Source organism: Amia ocellicauda, chromosome 5 (genome assembly GCF_036373705.1).
Source record: "Amia ocellicauda isolate fAmiCal2 chromosome 5, fAmiCal2.hap1, whole genome shotgun sequence".
NCBI classification, from domain to species: Eukaryota; Metazoa; Chordata; class Actinopteri; order Amiiformes; family Amiidae; genus Amia; species Amia ocellicauda.
In genome coordinates, this window is record NC_089854.1 from 32,140,225 (window position 1) to 32,159,169 (window position 18,945).

General features: G+C 43.0%; 1 protein-coding gene across 1 annotated transcript in view; it reads right to left on the reverse strand.

The window, feature by feature from the left end:
- LOC136750051 (uncharacterized protein C16orf96) overlaps positions 1-18,945 on the reverse strand; it is a 50,350-nt gene that overhangs the window by 14,790 nt on the left and 16,615 nt on the right. The window contains exons 2-12 of the mRNA XM_066704800.1: positions 16,274-16,378; positions 15,612-15,692; positions 14,801-14,914; positions 13,548-14,157; positions 12,978-13,063; positions 3,996-4,118; positions 3,528-3,602; positions 3,147-3,311; positions 2,442-2,566; positions 1,610-1,675; positions 789-890 (exon numbers count right to left, since the gene is read on the reverse strand). Of these exons, the coding sequence (XP_066560897.1) occupies positions 789-890; positions 1,610-1,675; positions 2,442-2,566; positions 3,147-3,311; positions 3,528-3,602; positions 3,996-4,118; positions 12,978-13,063; positions 13,548-14,157; positions 14,801-14,914; positions 15,612-15,692; positions 16,274-16,378 (1,652 nt within the window). The remainder of the gene's footprint in view (positions 1-788; positions 891-1,609; positions 1,676-2,441; positions 2,567-3,146; positions 3,312-3,527; positions 3,603-3,995; positions 4,119-12,977; positions 13,064-13,547; positions 14,158-14,800; positions 14,915-15,611; positions 15,693-16,273; positions 16,379-18,945) is intronic.

The following is an 18,945-nucleotide window of genomic DNA, read 5'->3' on the forward strand; positions in this document are numbered from 1 at the left end:
GAAGTGGCCTTCTATGAGTCCTGATCTGAATCCTATCGAACATCTATGGAAAGAGCTGAAACTTGCAGTCTGGAGAAGCACCCATCAAACCTGAGACAGCTGGAGCAGTTTGCTCAGGAATAGTGGGCCAAATTATCTGTCAACAGGTGCAGAAGTCTCATTGAGAGCTACAGAAAATGTTTGATTGCAGTGATTGCCTCTAAAGGTTGTACAACATTGTTTTATTATTTACAATATTATGTTGAAAAACAAAACCAAAAGCAAAGTCTGATTTCTATTAAATATGGAATAAACAATGGTGGATGCCAATTACTTTGTTTATCAAACTGCCAGCCCATAATGCAACAGTAAACAGAGGATTTGATGAAGCTGAAACTGCTAATTATCTACATCCGCATGTTCCTTGAGAAGCCACAGGGAGGCATTGGTGTGTGATGATCAGCTGAGTACTATATCTACTCTGCCCCGACTGTGCTAGGCCACCTGCTGTTAAGTTATAGCCCATGGTATAGCTGGGTTTGGAAAGTTAGATCCAGGCTTTAGGACATAGTGTGATCTGCAGGTGGAGGATTTTATAGATCCACTCAGGAGTTTTGACTTTGAAATATATAAAATAGATTGAGTAGATCTTAGTGTTTACAGGTTTGCCTGAAATGTGCCTATAACTTTTGAGGAGCTGGTTCGGCTGTGCTTGCAAATAGCAGTTCTGTTGGCCACTGCAGTAATAATACAGAATGTGTGTCAGTGTAGTGCAGCGTGTCCAGCTTCACATTGTGCTGTGCTCTCACCTCCTGCTGTTTTGGCGCACCTGGTCCAGCTCGTACACAGTGTAGGGCCTGCTGGACTTGTGGGAGGGAAAGCCAGGGAGGGAGGGAACGGACACCATGTACCTGTACAGGAACAAAATCACAACTGCAACCCTTTCTGTAATACCACAGTCTTCAGTCCCATTTCACAAATTCCAGGCGTGAAATTCCAATTTCATTTAATTATGAAATAGCTGAATACACATCCTCCAAGTCTGCACAAACCAGCAGTGTGTAGAATATTTTTTTTCTTTGTTCTTTTGCTGAGGTGAACAGAGGTATGTATCACCTACCTTCTCAATTAAATAACTTGCCCAGACAGCTAGTCTATATGTCTAGCTCTCTATCCATTCTCCTCCTGCAGACTTTGACAGATCTCCTATGTTTTTCAACATGTTTTTGAAGAAGGGCTGCCACCAGATTGAATAAGAATAAGTGGAGACTTATGGCTAAGTAGACCAGCTCTAATGCATCTGTCAAGCGCTGCAACCACATCCTTCCCTGAAGTGTCAGTGTACTTCATGCGTGTCAGAATGCCTGAGACTTCAGCGAAAAGTCTGTCCACTGTTCAAATCAGCAAGCATGGTACTGGGTATAGTGCTGCCTGTTTCCAATGCCATCTCTAAGAGTGTAATTATTGACACACTCTCTCCACCTCAGTGTGCTTATTTTTTATATAGTACATCTTAACTGAACAGTACATGTGTTTTGACCCAATGTTTCAAAACATATGAAGATGCTGCTTTCAAAATGGGTGTGGAGCACAGGGAGACACTACACTGGACAGAGAATAATGTACTTACGATCCAGGTGCCGCCATGTCCACTGCTCTGTCGCAGGAAATGCAGTGGAATCGAGCCACCAGCTGCCTGGAAGAGAGGAGGAGAGTTGGAGGACTTCACCAGTCAGTATCTGGACGGCAGATTCAATCCGTAGGAAAGGCTATGAGCACAAATCTGTGAAAAAGATCCTCCCTCCGTGATCCCTATTTTTACCTCCAGTTTGACAATTATTTAATCTACTGCTCCCTGCTAAACTCCTGGTATCAGCGTGGACTAGGTGTGAGTCTGTCAGGCTCTGTGTCTTTTGACACTGCAAGCTTTACAGCCCAAAGGCACGGTATCTGAACCAAGGACCTCTGAGCTGCAGGCTCCCACCCAGGGTCATGACCCATACAGAACAAAAATATTTGTAGAAATGTGTGATAAATACCAAAATGGACTCCTCTCTATATATTTATTTATATATGGGAGATATCTGTATTATGTTTTGTAAGTTGAAAATATGGGGAGGTTCATGAATACAATATAATTTAAATATATGAATTAACTGTGAAGGACGAATGATTGAATATTGTAAATATATCTCATATAGTTCAAATATACAAAGAAGTGAGACACTTTAGCTTTGTATTGCTCTTATTTTGTAAGTGACCCTGGACAAGGGCGTCTGCTAATAAATAAATAAATAAATAAATAAATAAATAAATAAAAATAATAATAATAATAATAATAATAATAATATTTAGCATAACTAACTCGTGCTGCATCCCTGATTCCCTAGGTGACTAGGTGAGTAAAAGCCTGGCCGGCTATTGCAGCCCGTGGCCACCAGAGCGGTGCTGCGGTGTCTTACTTCCTAATGCCAGCAGCGTCGTCCACCTTGTACTGGGGGGTGGGCTGCTCCTGTAGCTGTTTGCGGATGGCCTTCCAGCGACTTTCCAGCTGCTGCTTCAGAGGGTCCAGCTCCATACGGTTCAGCTGTGGGAGTCAGAGAGAACACATGGGCACAGCTGAGTCTCTCATTTGGCAAAACATTCTCCCAGAGAATATATCAGGCAAAATGTAAGAAATGCCAAACCCTGACATGAAGAATGCTGCACTGGGTGCAGATTGCCACTGCCATCACCTACTGCAGTGCTCTCCCATCCAGCTCTTATGCATGTTTACCCTGGGAAATTTACCATAGGATCTTTGCAATTTTAACATGATTTTACCAAAGTTTTCCTATGGGTTCTGTTGTAAACTGGACTATGGGAATACTATCATTAATATTTTAAGGTGTGTTAACTATAGTAGACCATGGTTTATTCTTGGTACAGTTTAGTAAAGCACTTTGAAGGCTTGTTAAAACCATAGGAAAGCACTGTAAGCCTATGGTGCAACGATAGTAGAACGTTGTTTAAAGTGCAAAAAACCTATGGTAAATGTAAGATCTTTATAAAGTCCAGGTGTTAAATGAAAGGCATTGTGTTCAACTGTAGATGAGAAACATCCTTCCCTAGTTATCTCAGATTCACTCACAAAAGTGGTATGGGGGATGTCCAGAGAGGAGCTGTACCTTGCACTCCATCTCTGAGGAGATCTTCTCGATGACCTTTTGCCAGTCTTGCTCCTGCCCGGAGATCTTGTTCAGCAGCTCCTGGAACATGCTGTTCAGCTGCTCAGTCGTGGTGTCAAACTGCAGTCGGCTCACCTTGGAGTCCAGAGCTCTCTTGTCCGCTTTCTGTGGGACAAAGTTCCCATTAGCCCAACATGGCCCTTGCCAGCTAGTACATTTTATTCTGGCACAATTGTGTGAGGTGTAGTTTGGTTTTTATTATTATTATTTTATTTCTTGGCAGACGCCCTTATCCAGGGCGACTTAACATAAGACACATGGGCAGGAGAAAAAATTATATAGCCATTGTGTTTATGGTGTGAAACCGGTAGAAGAACTCACAACATCAATGTCCATTTCCACACGGTCTTTGTCAGCCTTCTTTTCTTCCAGCTCGTCCATGGATTTGTACAAATGCTGAAAATACATTAAAAAAGACTTAACAAATCAATTGGGGGGGACAAAATAGGGTGTTTTGAGGTCAGTACTATAGCTTTCAGTATTCAATCTTTATTTCAATCAATAGTATGGTTTCAGGGCTTTCTTTTGAATAAAATATGTCTGCAATGATGACAATGTGCTAGTTATTCACCCTACCTTGTTTTTTTGGCAAATGCAACAACAATTTGCTCCCCAGAGAGTGGGGGGATTAAGCAAAATAAATTATAACTGGAGAAAAAGATAAAGAAGATTACGTAAATGTGCTTGTTTTGAAAATGTCACCATATAATCCTGAAAAACAAAGAAATAAACAAGAAAATAAAGTTAAAAAAAAAACAAGACAAAACAAGAAACCTGCCTCCGACTCACGTCAATGTGTTTCTGTTTCTGGCTTTGTTCCTCCAGCAGGTGGTTGGCTGTGCTGCTCAGCTTCTCGCACTCGGCCTGCAACTGGAGGATGGCCTTCTGAACATGAGCCAGCAAATCCGAGTCCTGCAAACACAAACATGACACTTCCACAACTGCTACCTTGATCATGTTTGTTTGGTCACCCCCACCCCCATCCATCAAATGTAGATATTATAGTAAAGCATTAAATCTTTGTGGAGGGGCTGTATTTTTTTTTTGTAATTGAAATATAGGCTGTAAATGTGTTATAGCTGAAATAAAGCCACCAAACATGCATTTTCACTTCCTCCCGTCCCCTGTTCAAGAGCAAATAGCTGGGGTCATGCACATGCAGTTTTCACTATCAACATGCGTTGCTCCCACATCTTAAAAACTTAATACTTACCCGTTATATTCTTTAATATTTATGTGACCAATTAAAGTAACACTTACTGATATATACTGCCATATATAATTTTTTGAATATGTGGTAAAAAAAAAAAAAAGGACAATCAATTCTAATCACCCAGTGCATGCAGTGCTGATGTAAATATATATAAAAATGATTTAGTTTTTACTGCATCAAAACTCTGAATATAAAAAAAGTGACCTTTTACAGCTTAAATCGTGGGTTATGTGATTCTAGAAAAGGTAAAATGCCAAACTCTGATTTACAAAAGATATTAAAAGCAGTACTAGTCCTACACTGTAAAATGCTGTAAACTTCCCTGAGTATTCCTGTATTGTTACAGGAAAATACTTAATGACTTGTTTGTGGTATGTTACTGTAAATCCTAGTATAAGTGGTGAGGTTAATTGGCCCTCATTATTAAATGCAGCTGGTGCAGGTAACTTCACTAACAGGTTTCCACGGGTATGGGATATATATAAATGAGCTTCCTAGCGTGGGCAGCAAGTCTCTACCTTTCCTTACGCCAGGGTGTCTGAGCTGTTTTCGTGTTGTTGAGAGCTATGTTTTGGTTTAATATGTATAATTGTATTTATGTACAGTTTTATATTGAAAATCTATAATTATTCTTGTTTATAGGTTCTTTTGTGACGCAGGACGTTGCGGTACCATGAGGTAACTTTGTATTGTGTATGTATATATGGGTGTGGGGTAGGGTAAGCCGTATCCCAGACTAAATGTTATACACTGCCACGGTAATGTAGGGCGAGTTGAACTCCCTGAGGTATCATTCTGGTCACTGGTGACATTTTAAATGTTTTTTATATCTTTCAGAAGGAGTGTCCGCTGCTGTTTTCTACGTATTTTCTTTTAAGTTATATATTTTTGTTGTTGTTGTGGATGCATGTAATTGGGAGAGAGAGAGGGGCGGTTCTAGACCTTTTCAATTGCGGGGGCATGGCTGGGGCCAGGTGTAACATGAGGAGGGTCAAACATTTCTTTCCTGTTGTTTAGGGAAGGAGCATATATAGAGAAAAGAAAGATTGCATACCCCTGAATGACTTTGTAGTCGAGGCTCTGACTGATAGGGAGATAACAACTGTAACAATTCAGTTCTTTAATGAAGCAGTGGCAGAGTATGATGTAGAGGTATGGCTGAGGAGACACTGTGAGATTCTGTCTGATAGTAAGAGGGTCATGGATGAGGATGGGGTTTGGACCGGTGCTCAACGGTGGCAGGTATGCCTGCAGGTGGAAGTGGCTGCCATCGGCGGACTACGCCACCAGCCAAGCACCATAGTTTTGAGTGCAAACAGGGGGCTTGTCTTCTACCATAGCATGCCCAAGCGGGTCAAAAATGGAGGCGGAGGGGGAGGGGAAGTGGACAGTAGTGGTGGGGAAAAGGAGAAGGGCAGAGAGGAGGAGAGTGAGTGAGGGGGATGCAATGAGTAAGCGGGTTAATTCTGCCAGCTCTCCCCCCCCCGTCAGCTCCTCCCCTGCAGCTGAGACCCCTCCCCCTCAGTTTTACATGCCTCTCTTGGAGTCTGGAGCGGAGAGTTGTGGGCCTTCTCCACTTCCCCCCAGTGGAAAGGCTGTGGGCAGCCCAGTAGAGGACTGGCCCTCTAAAATTAATATCCTTTCTGCCCCACCTCCCAGACGCTCTCAGGGGAGGGGACAAAAATAAGTCTGCCCTCCCTGTGGTAGTGTGAGAGCCACAGGCCCTCAGGGTAGGAGAATCAGCGCCAGTGTCTTCGATCAGGAAGACCTTCGGGCCATAATGATGGAGTCATTGGCACTGAGGGTGGAGGCCTGTGGCGGCAGACAGCTGGGAAGGGAGAGACTGGCCCCCTCCCCAGTAGTAATAAGATCATCCAGCGGGGTCTATCCAGTTGTCTCCTCGGTCGCACACAGGGCCTCTGCTCTGCCACCTGCTCGTCGGGCCTCGGCTGCAAAGGAACCAGGCAGAACTCCTGATCGGCACCTTACCAGTTATCATTCCAGGTGATTTCAACTGTGCCTGTGGGATGTAGACCGGAGTAAGCCCCGTAACGATAGATCCAGCAGGGATCTCATTGTGTTCGTGGAGGACTTTGAACTCTGCAACGCAGGTCGGGACCTGGTCCCCTTGTTCACCTGGGTGAGGCCTTCTGGCTCCTCCTTCACCAGGATAGATCTCGTCCTCCTCAGTAAGCCATTGGAGAGGACCGCCATGTCTTCAGAGGCGGTCTTCTGTTCAGACCACAGGCTCCTGACGACAGAGGTGCTCATCCTGAGCACACAGAGTCGAGGCCTGGGGTCTGGAAGCTCAACACCTCTCTGCTCGATGACCCTCATGTAGTTAAGACCTTTAGCAGACGCTTCGAGGAGTGGAGGACCCTGAGGGACATTTTTGATTCTCCCATAGAATGGTGGGAGATGGTGAAGGAAAGAACCAAGGGCTACTTCATTCAGCTAGGGAAATGGAAAGCTCCCAAGAGGTGGGCAAGATATTCCCATCTGAACGCCCGCCTCCAGCGCCTGAGTCTGTTGCAGACAGACAGGGCGACGGGGGCTGCTGTGAATAAGGCCAAGAGCAAGGTCTACCTCTCTCAGGCATGGCCTGTTGGCTGGGGCCCACCGACCGTGTTCCCTGTGAAGCCGTTTATGAAGGTTCTGGGGATCACGATCGATGGGACCAACACGGGCACCCAGAGCTGGGAGGAAGCTTTATCCAAAGTTCAAAGGAAGATCCTCGGCTGGAGCACAAGGACCTTGACGATGGCTTGTAAGGTGCTGGTCGTAAAGGCCATCCTCTTCCCAATACTTCTCTATGTCGGCATGATATTTCCCCCAGACAGGCACACCGCAAAACTGGTTAACAGAATTATATTTTGGTTCGTCTGGGGGAGTAAAATGGAGAGGCTGAAAAGAGTACAGATGGTGAAGGACACCCTGAATGGAGGTAGGGGGGTGCCGGACGTTGTGTGGCTCATCAAGGTGCAGGAAGTGGCGTATGTGGTTAAGAACATCCAGACCACTCAGCCTCTGCACCATGGACAACACCAGGCCGCACTCGTGGGATCCCCCGCTGTTCTACAGGGCGCTCCGAGCCTTTGCACTCGAAGTAGGCCTCCACAAAGCCGCGCTGGTCTCCTGGGATTACAAGACCATCTGTAGCCAGATGAGATCTACCCACGAGACCAGCAGAATAGAAGATTTCCCTCCTGAAACCTGCCGGAATATCTGGGCTAACGCTACGCACATTTGCCTCACAAATACACAGAAAGATGTCTCCTGGATGGCCATGGTCGGTGTCTCCCCACCTGAGTGTTCATGTACAGAAGGGGCCTGGCCCTGTTTGACACCTGCCCCTACAAGGGCTGCCTGGGAAGGGAGACAGAGGCTCACATTTTTAGGTACTGTCCCTCTGTTTGCAGGGTCTGGCTCCTGTTTGCTGTTCCTGCGTGGGCGACCGCCCAGCAGATCCTGTATGGACCAGCCAGAGGACTTTCAACATCAACTCTGGTGATGGTGAAACAGGTCCTGTGGGAGGGATGGAACATCTGCCTTTTCAACAAGCAGGAGCTGGACCCAAAAGTCATTGCGCGGAGGGGCACGGTCCTCATCCGAGACTATGTTAATCTGGAGATCCATCAGAGGGGCAAGGAGGAAGCCTTTAAGAACTGGCACGTTCAAGATCTGGGGGAGCTCAGGATCCCATGATGGGATACCACCTCCGGGGACATATATTCCCCTTGCTGGAGCCCGAGTCCAAGAGCTTTTATTCTTTTATTGATGAAAATGGTTGTTTTTTAATAATGATTTTAATTGTTTTTAAAGTATTGCACTTTGAATTCAGTTAATGGTTTTGGTGATTTTTGTTTGTTGTTTTCTCTGGTGCATTGGCCGTCTATTTTTCTTTAAATGCATTAGACTTGTTATTTCCTTAATAGTTTGTTTTCCTTTTTTATTTTTTTGATTTGTCTAATGCATTTCCCATTTTATTACAGTGCACCAGAGTGTTTTGACCTTAGTTGGTTTTGGTATCACTCAAATTTGTTTGCATTAATGGTTATTTTAATGCACTTATATAATGTTGAGTTTACTTTTCACTGTTTTGATGGATTTATTTTAGAATTGTAATGATTTTAGAAATGGGTTTTAGAACTGGATTAAAAAAAAATATATATCATAAGTATTATAATGTTGAATGTTTTTATTATGCAATGTAAAATACTTAAACAATAAAACAGTATTGTTATGTGGAAATCCTTTAGTTTTTCCATGTGTGTATATATAGCTGGTGGGTAGTGCACAAAATCTTGTGCTGAAATAGTGACTGGGCTTGCTGAATGGCATTTTAGTAACTTCAGCCAGATTAGAGTATTTGCCCGAAGTCAAGCTTGTAAACTCTGGAATTCAAACTATCACTAAGAGCTTGGTGGACATTGTGGAATTTGTTCTGACTGTTCTGGTCTCTAAATCACAAAACGGATATTGGTATCTTCCTTACTGTCACTGTAGGGTATAGTGGCTCAGTGTGTTTGTCACTCATTTCTACTGCACTAAATGTTCCAGTGAAAAGGATTATGATCAAATAAAGTGAAACATGGAGCGGCACTAGGGCACACTGAGAAGGAGTCTGAACATATTAAAAATGTCCAAACTGTAAAATGTACATTATGACACTTTACAGCAAAAAATACTACAGTAAAATGGCAAAGTAATTTATTAGCAACTGCCCATAAATTACTGTACATTTTACAGATATTTTTTTTTACAGTAGTACTATAAACCTGTTCCTTACTTTTGGTTTGTGGAAAAACAGCAGAGTCTAACTATGTGATTGTTTACCTGGCCTTTCTGCACCTGGCCTTTAATCCCACCAGTCTCTGGATTTCCTCGCTCTCACCGAGACATGGATCTCCCTGGACAACTCTACCACCCCTGCTGCCCTATCCTCTCTGTTCGTCCTGTCCCACTCCCCTCATCTTACCGGGCGGGGAGGAGGAACAGGGCTCCTGCTCTCCCCTTCTCTCCTCTTCTCTGTCCCCCGCTCTCTCTCCTCTATCTCAACCCACAGCTTTGAATTCCTTGCAGTGGAAATGACCTCCCCCTCTCACCTCTTCCTTCTAGTTCTCTACCGCCCACCTGGTCCACTCACCTCCTTCCTGGATGAACTCAACTTTCTTCTCTCCTCCCTCCCCTCGCTGTCCTCACCTACCATCCTCCTGGGAGACTTCAACATCCACCTCTCCAACCCTTCCCACTGTGCCGGATTTCTTCCTCTCCTTCACTCCTTTAACTTCTCTCTCTCCCCGTCTCCCCCCATTCACAGGGCAGGCCACCAGCTTGACCTCATATTCTCTAGAGGCTGCTCCCCTTCAACACTCTCCATGACACCCATGGACATCTCAGACCACCACTTAATTTCCTTCTCCCTCTCCCTCCCTTCCCTCCCCACACCACCCACTCCCTCCGTCACCTTCCGCCGTAATCTCCGCTCTGTCTCCCCCTCCACCCTTGTCTCCACTGCCCTCACTCTCTTACCTTCCATTGACTGTTTTTCTTATCTATCTGTCAACTGTGCTACCTCCTCTTTGTTCTCCTCCCTCACCTCCTCCCTTGACTCTCTCTGTCCTCTCACGTCTCATCCTGCCCGTCCCTCCCCTCCTCAGCCTTGGCTCTCTGCTGTTCTCCGTTCAACCCGAACTAGTCTGCAGGCCGCCGAACAGAAGTGGAAAAGGATGAAACTCCCAGCTGCCCTCGAACTCTACCGCTCTCTACTGTCCACATTCTCATCCTCTCTCACCTCAGCCAAGAAGTCTTACTTCCAATCTCTGTGTAAATTGTAAATTGGAATTTGTAAAATGTATTTTATTTTGAATCGCTATGTTTTAGTTAAATTGAATTTGTAATGATTGATGCCTTTTACTTAACTGTATTTTTGCACTTTGTTTTGCACGTATGTTGTAAGTCGCCCTGGATAAGGGCGTCTGCCAAGAAATAAAAATAATAATAATAATAATAATAATAACTAGGCCCTGCAGATTCTCATAATGCTGAAAAAGCATTTTTGCTATTTTGCTGTAATTTAAGTACACAAGCTCACTTTGGCGATCATAGGAAACAATATCCAATCTGTGCTCTGCAATTCCACAGTGGAGAATTTGATTATTGTAGTGTGCTATATTTTTGGCAGGGAGGATAATCTTTCAGTTGCAGATCTATTGGTGCAATGATGCATGGGCTATCACTGGATTGTTAATACTGCTCCCTGTCTGTCCTGGTCTCTGCTTGCCCTGACTTCTCTCCTGCTGCTTCCCCTTCAGCTGCCCTATCTCTCTGAAGGTCCTGCACAGCAGATCTGCTCAGCAGTGCAACAAGACACAGTGAGTCCAACGGCTGGGCTGTGGTCTGACTGCAGTCACTGCTTAACTCCCAGTCCAGCTCTGTTCTCAAGTATTTCTCATCTTACACTTTGGAATTACGACATTAGGGGTTAGCCAGAAAGGAAGGCATACTTTCCCCTCTAGAGAGACTGCAAAGAGGGGCAGCGGTCACAAAAAATAAGAACATTACTATGAATTATAAAGAACCCACTTCCAAGGCTGGTCTGTGAATCAGTTCAATTTCATGAAGGCAATTGTATGGTGTCCCTGGTGTCAGATGCACTATGGGTAACCTTTCCATTCTATAGTCTCTCACAGTATAAGCGCATTACAGCAAAACATATCCCATTACAGCAGACAATACGAGCAAATGACATTTGCAGTTAAGTACCGACTGTTACAGATCAGACAAAAGCAGCACTTTTCATGTGCACTGCAATGCCAATCACCACGCCGAATATTGTCTATTGTAATAGGTGTAATTGTTTATGGCACTTCAAATGGCATTGGCTGTGATTGTCGGTGCTATAATGGGACGCTCAGTGATGTTGTGGCAGTCTTTGTTTTCGCTGTAATGTTGTGTAACCATCTCTGTAAGATTTACTCTTATAAATAACAAACAAATATTTACTATAACATCACATGGTAAACATAAAGCTACCCCTGTGCATTTAGTAGAGGTATAGGAAGAATACAAAAAACACTTAATTCTGAGGTGCTTAAATCATGATACTTGATATGATATTATGTGCAATTGTGACGGGTCAAGAAATAGGGTATAGGGTATTACTGATTTAGTTTTGGGGGTTAACTTGACAGATGCAGTTAAATATTTGATATAATTTGAGTATGATTGTGATAGTACTTCTACACCATATCTGTCCTGATTAAATGATTGTTGCACATTTGCAGCTTGCATGTTGTCCCTCAAGACTTAATCTTATGGACTCTTATTCCAGCTGAAGTTGTGTTGTATGCTGCTCATGGTCTACTATCTTCAAATGTGTGTATGTTGTGTTCTGGGTAAGGACATCTGCTAATAAATAAATAGATAATAATAAGAAGTAAAATAAGAATAAGAATGTGTATATGAGATTCAACCTCACTGAGGTCATCTGAAATTCGTACTTCCTGTTGCACTAGTTTTAATCCTCAGCCCTACAAAGGCTGATACTTCAGGTATTCTATCTTAAAAGCCATCTTTCCTTCCAAAGCTTCCTCTCCTTTCCTTGATGGATCCCCAACCAAGGTCTGAATTGAGCACTTTAAGTCCTTCAGCTAAAGGCATAAGAACGACATCACCCATCACTACTGTACTGCTGCTGTCCACCCACCAGGTTTTGCCCCCATTCAATGGCTCTATCCAGGAGACAGCAGCAAATATATCAATGGCATTCAGTTCTACTTTACTTCACTCTTGATTCTGTGCCCAGCTGGAGTGTGTAATTAATCTACCAGACATAATTTTCCTGAAACATGAACAATGAGATGTATCACAGGTATTATTGCAAATATGAAATTCACGATATTTGTTATACATATTGTGAATAATATGATATCCTCTATTCTACCAAGTATTTGCGTCTGTTATTGACAAAAACAAAGCAGTCCTTTTCACGTCTCCAAATGTACATCAAGCCTAGAAACTAAAAAATGAAAAACCCCTAATGTATTGGGAAAAAAAAAAGTAGTATGGCAACTAGGTTTGGCCTTGGGCCAATTTTTTTCTGAGCTAATAGTCTGCGGGCCAGAACATAAGCAGCATATAATATTACTGTGTTTTTTTCCGTTAAGAGCGGGGGGGGGTGGGGGGGGCCTGATAGTGTTTTCTCCGGTGTGGGATGCGGGGGGCGATGTCTGATGGTCTTTTCTCCAGTAACCGCGGGTGGGGTGGGTGATGGGGTTTTCTCCGGTAAGACCGGGGGGCTTTGGGGGGCCAAAAATATTGCTGGCGAGATTTGGCCCGTGGGCCGCCTGTTGCCAACCCCTGGGCTATGGGGTCATGAAGAGTATAAAGACATGTGCACTCACACAGTCAATGCTAAAACGCAATTACAAATGCCACTTCTATTGTCTTCATGAAAGCACCAGGAAATCGATTTTAGGCTTAGCTCTGAATGTGTCTGAAAGCTTGTGTGATTGGGGATCGGAGAACATGAAGTGAGCGGCCACACGTGATCATACCTTCTCCCTCTCGGAAGACAGGCTCTCCACCGTGGCCTTCAGTTGGTTCAGCTGTTCAAGGAGGTTGTCAGGCAAATCTCTCTTGGCTGATGGAGACACAGAGAAGGGAGCATGAGAGAGCGCCACATTTTGAGGAAGAGAATGGAGAACGCGCAGCCCTCAAATACAATAATCATGTAAAATAATAGTGACAATTCTGAGTGGTGAAATGAACTTTTAATGAATATAAACCGATGGATCTTTCAGAAAAATAGGGTGATAGGGCCATCGAAGATACATAAAATGTAATTTATTTTATGATTTTAGTGATTTTCCCCATTGATTTCCAGCAAAGCAGCTCCAGATTTAGCACCCATGTGATGTCATGGCCTATTTTTCGATTTCTGATTTCTGGTACATAGAATGAGCTGGACATGAAGAGCTCACTCCACAGAATATGTTTCTACTTATAGAATAACCTGAGAAAATATGGAGTTCCCCTTTAATGTCCTCCCTGTACACAAGCAATCAACAGCTAAATCTGGATTGTTCTGGAGTTATGTTCTCGAAGCTGTCCTGAAGGAGGCGTACCCATGTCTGCCAGCAGGGCCTGGAGCTCCTGCAGCTGGCTGAGCTCAGCCTTGTTCTTCTCCAGCAGGGCCACCCTGTCCTCCAGGGCCTCATGCCTCTCCTTCAGCTGGCCCACATGCCGCAGGGCCTCCACCGTTTCTGGGTAGAGGTCAATCCCGCTGCTGGCCCGTGATGAGCCCGACCGGGACTTGACCTGGACCCCCACCGAACCAGACAACCCAGGGGAGGAGGCTCTGCCTGGGTGTGGGGGGGTGCCAACAGAGCAGACGGCCAGGGGGCATGGAAGGGGTGTGGAGGCTGAGGAGTCAGGTAGGGTGGTTGGCAAGGAAGGAACAGACCCAGCAGGAGAGGGGTGTGAAGGGTGGGTAGGGGCAGAGTGTATAGAGTTCGTCTCCTCGCCGGGGTTGTCTGCACAGTGCTTCCAGGAGGCTGGGACAGAGGGATCGTAGCCGGGAAGGAGGCTTTCCTGGGGCATGGCGGACTGGGAGGGGGTCTCTGAGTCGGGCTGCAGGGGTGGGGTCGGAGCATGGGCAGAGGGAGGCAGGGCAGGTGCAGTCTGCAGGGGGAGCTGATCACTGGACTGGGCTCCAGATCGAGGAGCCTTCAGCTGCTGGATATTTGACAGAAAGAAAGAAAGAAAACAGACATATGTACAGTGTATATATATATATATATATATATATATATATATATATATATATATATATATATATATATATATATATATATAACTTAACTAATCATTAAAAAGTAACAATAACAATAACCTAAAATATGTTAAAACTAAGCACCTAATAAAACCAGCACTTCTCACGGATTCGAAACAACAAAAATATGCTATTTTGACAAAAGCGCATCACTGTATTATTCATTTGCAGGATCTAAACAGAAAAGGTAAGATTAATAGTATTTTTGTGCACCACCCTGGCTCTATTCAATTTTGCCTAATAAGGGAACAGCACAATGAAGCGGTTAGAGGGGCCCATGAATCCATTGGGGGTAGTAATTTAAGAGATGGCGGTAGTACATACATAACATTAGGAGTTTGTTTTTGTTTGGGGAGAAAAGAGCTGTCAAGTGAAACCCTCGGGCCCTGCATTGCTATCCTGTGTGACTTTAATCTGAATTAGAATAGTAAAATGACTCTGTAATCTATGAGAAAAAACAGAGACGTGTACAAGTACAAGATGACTCCCGAGTCTTGGAAGATGGCAGACTGAAGTATCTGTGGCTGCTCTGTTAAATTTTGCTACCTCCTGAAGATGGGCCCTCTCATTGACCAGGGTGTCTTGCAGGACTTCCCAAGTGACGAATTTGTCCAGATCCTCTGGGCTGGGGTACAGACCCATCTTTTCCTGCAGGTCCCTCTGGAAACCAAACAATCCAATTCAGTTTGCGTTCAATGACTTGAAACATAATCAACAAGTTAATCAATCTTTTATTTTAAATTCAGTATAGCTGTTCTCAAAACAATCTCTCAAGAGATTTCAAACAAATAAGAGTGTCTTCATTTCAGTTAATTTGTCTTATTTTAGACAAAATCATATTCTGAATGTAATATTTCAGATTCTTCATCTAACTATCAAGCTGAAATATACAATATGCCTGATATCAGAATATCTCTTTATTATCTTGCATAGATGTATTGTGTTAAAGGTCTGGTTCAGTGAATCAAGATGATTTTGTATCTACTAGGAACCCAAGCACTACTAGCAGTAATTCTAGTCTTGATAAGATGAAGCAATGAAGTTCTTAATATGAGATTCGTTTGCCTGTATTAAGTATTAGCAGTTTAAGGTGCTGAGTAATTTGTAAAACAGGCTATTGATTAAAACACAATCATATTAAGGTAATTATCTTATACCATTGGCAGATATTTCTACTTAAATAATGCTCAAATCTACTAACTTCATGGTAATGTTTTCTCTTTTTTTACATACTGATTGTTTAACAGTGTAGAGTGTATTTACTTTCTCTAGGTTGTGAGTTGATGTGAACCAGCTTTCTGATTGTGATACAGGGGAACACAGTAGGCATAGAAACTCTAGTCCTTGTGAAACTCACCAGCAGTTTCTCTTGGCTGTCCACTTGGAGGCAACATTTCTCCAAAGATGCAATTTTGTCTTGCAGTTCCTTCATGTTCAACTGAAAGACAATGGCATACTGTCAAATTGTCACTGAATGAAAAGGAGACCCATGTTAATTCCATTGATTCCCCTTGACTGTAAACCATTTCAAAATACTTATTTGTAATAAGCATCCAGGGAATGCAGGGTGACTGTTATAGAAGCTACTGTGTAAGTCACCAATCTGAATTGTCCTAATAGGATACTGGATACCTTCAATCCAAATTCCATTTATTATACAAGTTGATGATCTTGAAGGCACATGCAGGAGTTCAAATTTAAATAAGCTATATTTAAGCATAACTATTTAGCATAGATAATATATCGAGCAGGTGTAATTCATAACAGCATTAACTTTTTTTTTTTTAATGCTCTGCGGGCTTCGTAAAGTGCCTCTCCCATCGCCTTTGAAGATGCCCAATTCTTCATGTGTAGGTCTAAACACATGCAATATATTTTCCACATATGATTTTCCTTTACATATATTCTCCCACACATTAATAGCACTCCTACACCTCTATCCAGTTGACATACTCTAGACATAGTATTACCATACTGGGCAGAACAAAACCCAGTAAACTCTGCTGGGGGGTAACACACCTCAGACAACTGCTGCTGCAGTCTCTGGACATCACCCTGCAGACTGTCTCTCGAGGTCTTCAGCTCATTGATCTCCTTAAGCAAGTCCTGGATCAGAGTCATTGCCTGAGACAGGGGACAGACAGGGGCTTGTGTCAGGTGTATCTAATTGATCAATCACCATCAAACAAATATATACAAAAAATAACAAATACATACATACATAAAACAACTTTCTTTAAATTGATAACTTTTGTACATCTATTAAAAAAAAAATCTTACACACCGGCCTCATGGTTCACCTAAGGGATGCTAGCATCTGTTTTGATAATTTGGTTTAATCCGGTGACAAGTTATTTTCCGTTGTCCATGTGATTCAGTCTGCACCTCCACAGGCTCTGTCATACTGTATCTCTGCTTTTCAACCTATAAACTGTTATCACCACCACAGTGCTACTTCACTCTGGGATCAGTTCACCATTAATGCTAAGTTCTGCATGCTTGTTATTCAAACAGGCTTGAATCTCCATCAATATTGCTGTTTCATCTTGTATTTTGCTTTATTAGATGAATGTATTATTATTATTATTATTATTATTATTATTATTATTATTATTATTATTATGACTATTATTATACAGATGCTTTATCCAATGTGGCTTTAGAAAAAATCTAACATACAATGCACTTAATATCAGCATTACAAGGGTAGCACCTTCACTGTAATAAAAACACTTTACAGTATGAGAATGGTCTATAGGTGTAATAATAATTTCCCACTAACTTCTGGAATAAGATGACAAATGCAATTCTTTAATTTAAATGATTAACCCACCACAACATCCTCAATCCATATTATCATTACCATTATCAGTATTACTGAAATGAACTCTGGGGGCAGTTGATCGATAGTGGCATTTTAATAAGGTGTATACCTGCACTCAGAGACTATGCAGGACAGGACATAGGACTAAACCGTTTACTTAAGAAACATAACTTGGACCCTTTCATTTTAAGTCAATTTAGACACATCTTAAATTTCCCATTTGTGAGCAAAATTCTGGAAAAAAATGTATTCATACAGATACATAATTTCCTTACATTTATGAAAAATATCAGTCAGGCTTCAGGCAAGGTCATAGTACAGAAACAGCTCTTGTAAAAGTTGTGAGTGATTTAAGACTAAGGTATAACGAATAACGTTTCACTACTTGGTACTTCTTGACTTAAGTGCTGATATTGGTACTATAGATATACTCCTAAATCGACATAATAATAATATTGGTATCTTTGTTAATGTTCTAAAATGGTTAAAGACTTATCTTAGTGGGAAGCAGATTTTTGTAAAACTCAATATGTCAATATACAGTGAGGGAAAAAACAATTTGATCCCCTGCTGATTTTGTACGTTTGCCCACTGACAAAGAAATGATCAGTCTATAATTTTAATGGTAGGTGTATTTTAACAGTGAGAGACAGAATAACAACAAAAAAATCCAGAAAAACGCATTTCAAAAAAGTTATAAATTGATTTGCATGTTAATGAGGGAAATAAGTATTTGACCCCTTCAACTTAGTACTTGGTGGCAAAACCCTTGTTGGCAATCACAGAGGTCAGACGTTTCTTGTAGTTGGCCACCAGGTTTGCACACATCTCAGGAGGGATTTTGTCCCACTGCTCTTTGCAGATCCTCTGCAAGTCATTAAGGTTTCGAGGCTGACGTTTGGCAACTCGAACCTTCAGCTCCCTCCACAGATTTTCTATGGGATTAAGGTCTGGAGACTGGCTAGGCCACTCCAGGACCTTAATGTGCTTCTTCTTGAGCCACTCCTTTGTTGCCTTGGCTGTGTGTTTTGGGTCAATGTCATGCTGGAATACCCATCCACGACCCATTTTCAATGCCCTGGCTGAGGGAAGGAGGTTCTCACCCAAGATTTGACGATACATGGCCCCGTCCATCGTCCCTTTGATGCGGTGCAGTTGTCCTGTCCCCTTAGCAGAAAAACATCCCCAAAGCATAATGTTTCCACCTCCATGTTTGACGGTGGGGATGGTGTTCTTGGGGTCATTCCTCCTCCTCCAAACACGGCGAGTTGAGTTGATGCCAAAGAGCTCGATTTTGGTCTCATCTGACCACAACACTTTCACCCAGTTCTCCTCTGAATCATTCAGATGTTCATTGGCAAACTTCAGACGGGCCTGTACATGTGCTTTCTTGAGCAGGGGGACCTTGCAGGCGCTGCAGGATTTCAGTCCTTCACGGCGTAGTGTGTTACCAATTGTTTTCTTGGTGACTATGGTCCCAGCTGCCTTGAGATCATTAACAAGATCCTCGCGTGTAGTTCTGGGCTGATTCCTCACCGTTCTCATGATCAGTGAAACTCCACGAGGTGAGATCTTGCATGGAGCCCCAGACCGAGGGAGACTGACAGTTATTTTGTGTTTCTTCCATTTGCGAATACTCGCGCCAACTGTTGTCACCTTCTCACCAAGCTGCTTGGCGATGGTGTTGTAGCCCATTCCAGCCTTGTGTAGGTCTACAATCTTGTCCCTGACATCCTTGCACAGCTCTTTGGTCTTGGCTATGGTGGAGAGTTCGTAATCTGATTGATTGATTGCTTCTGTGGACAGGTGTCTTTTATACAGGTAACAAACTGAGATTAGGAGCACTCCCTTTAAGAGAGTGCTCCTA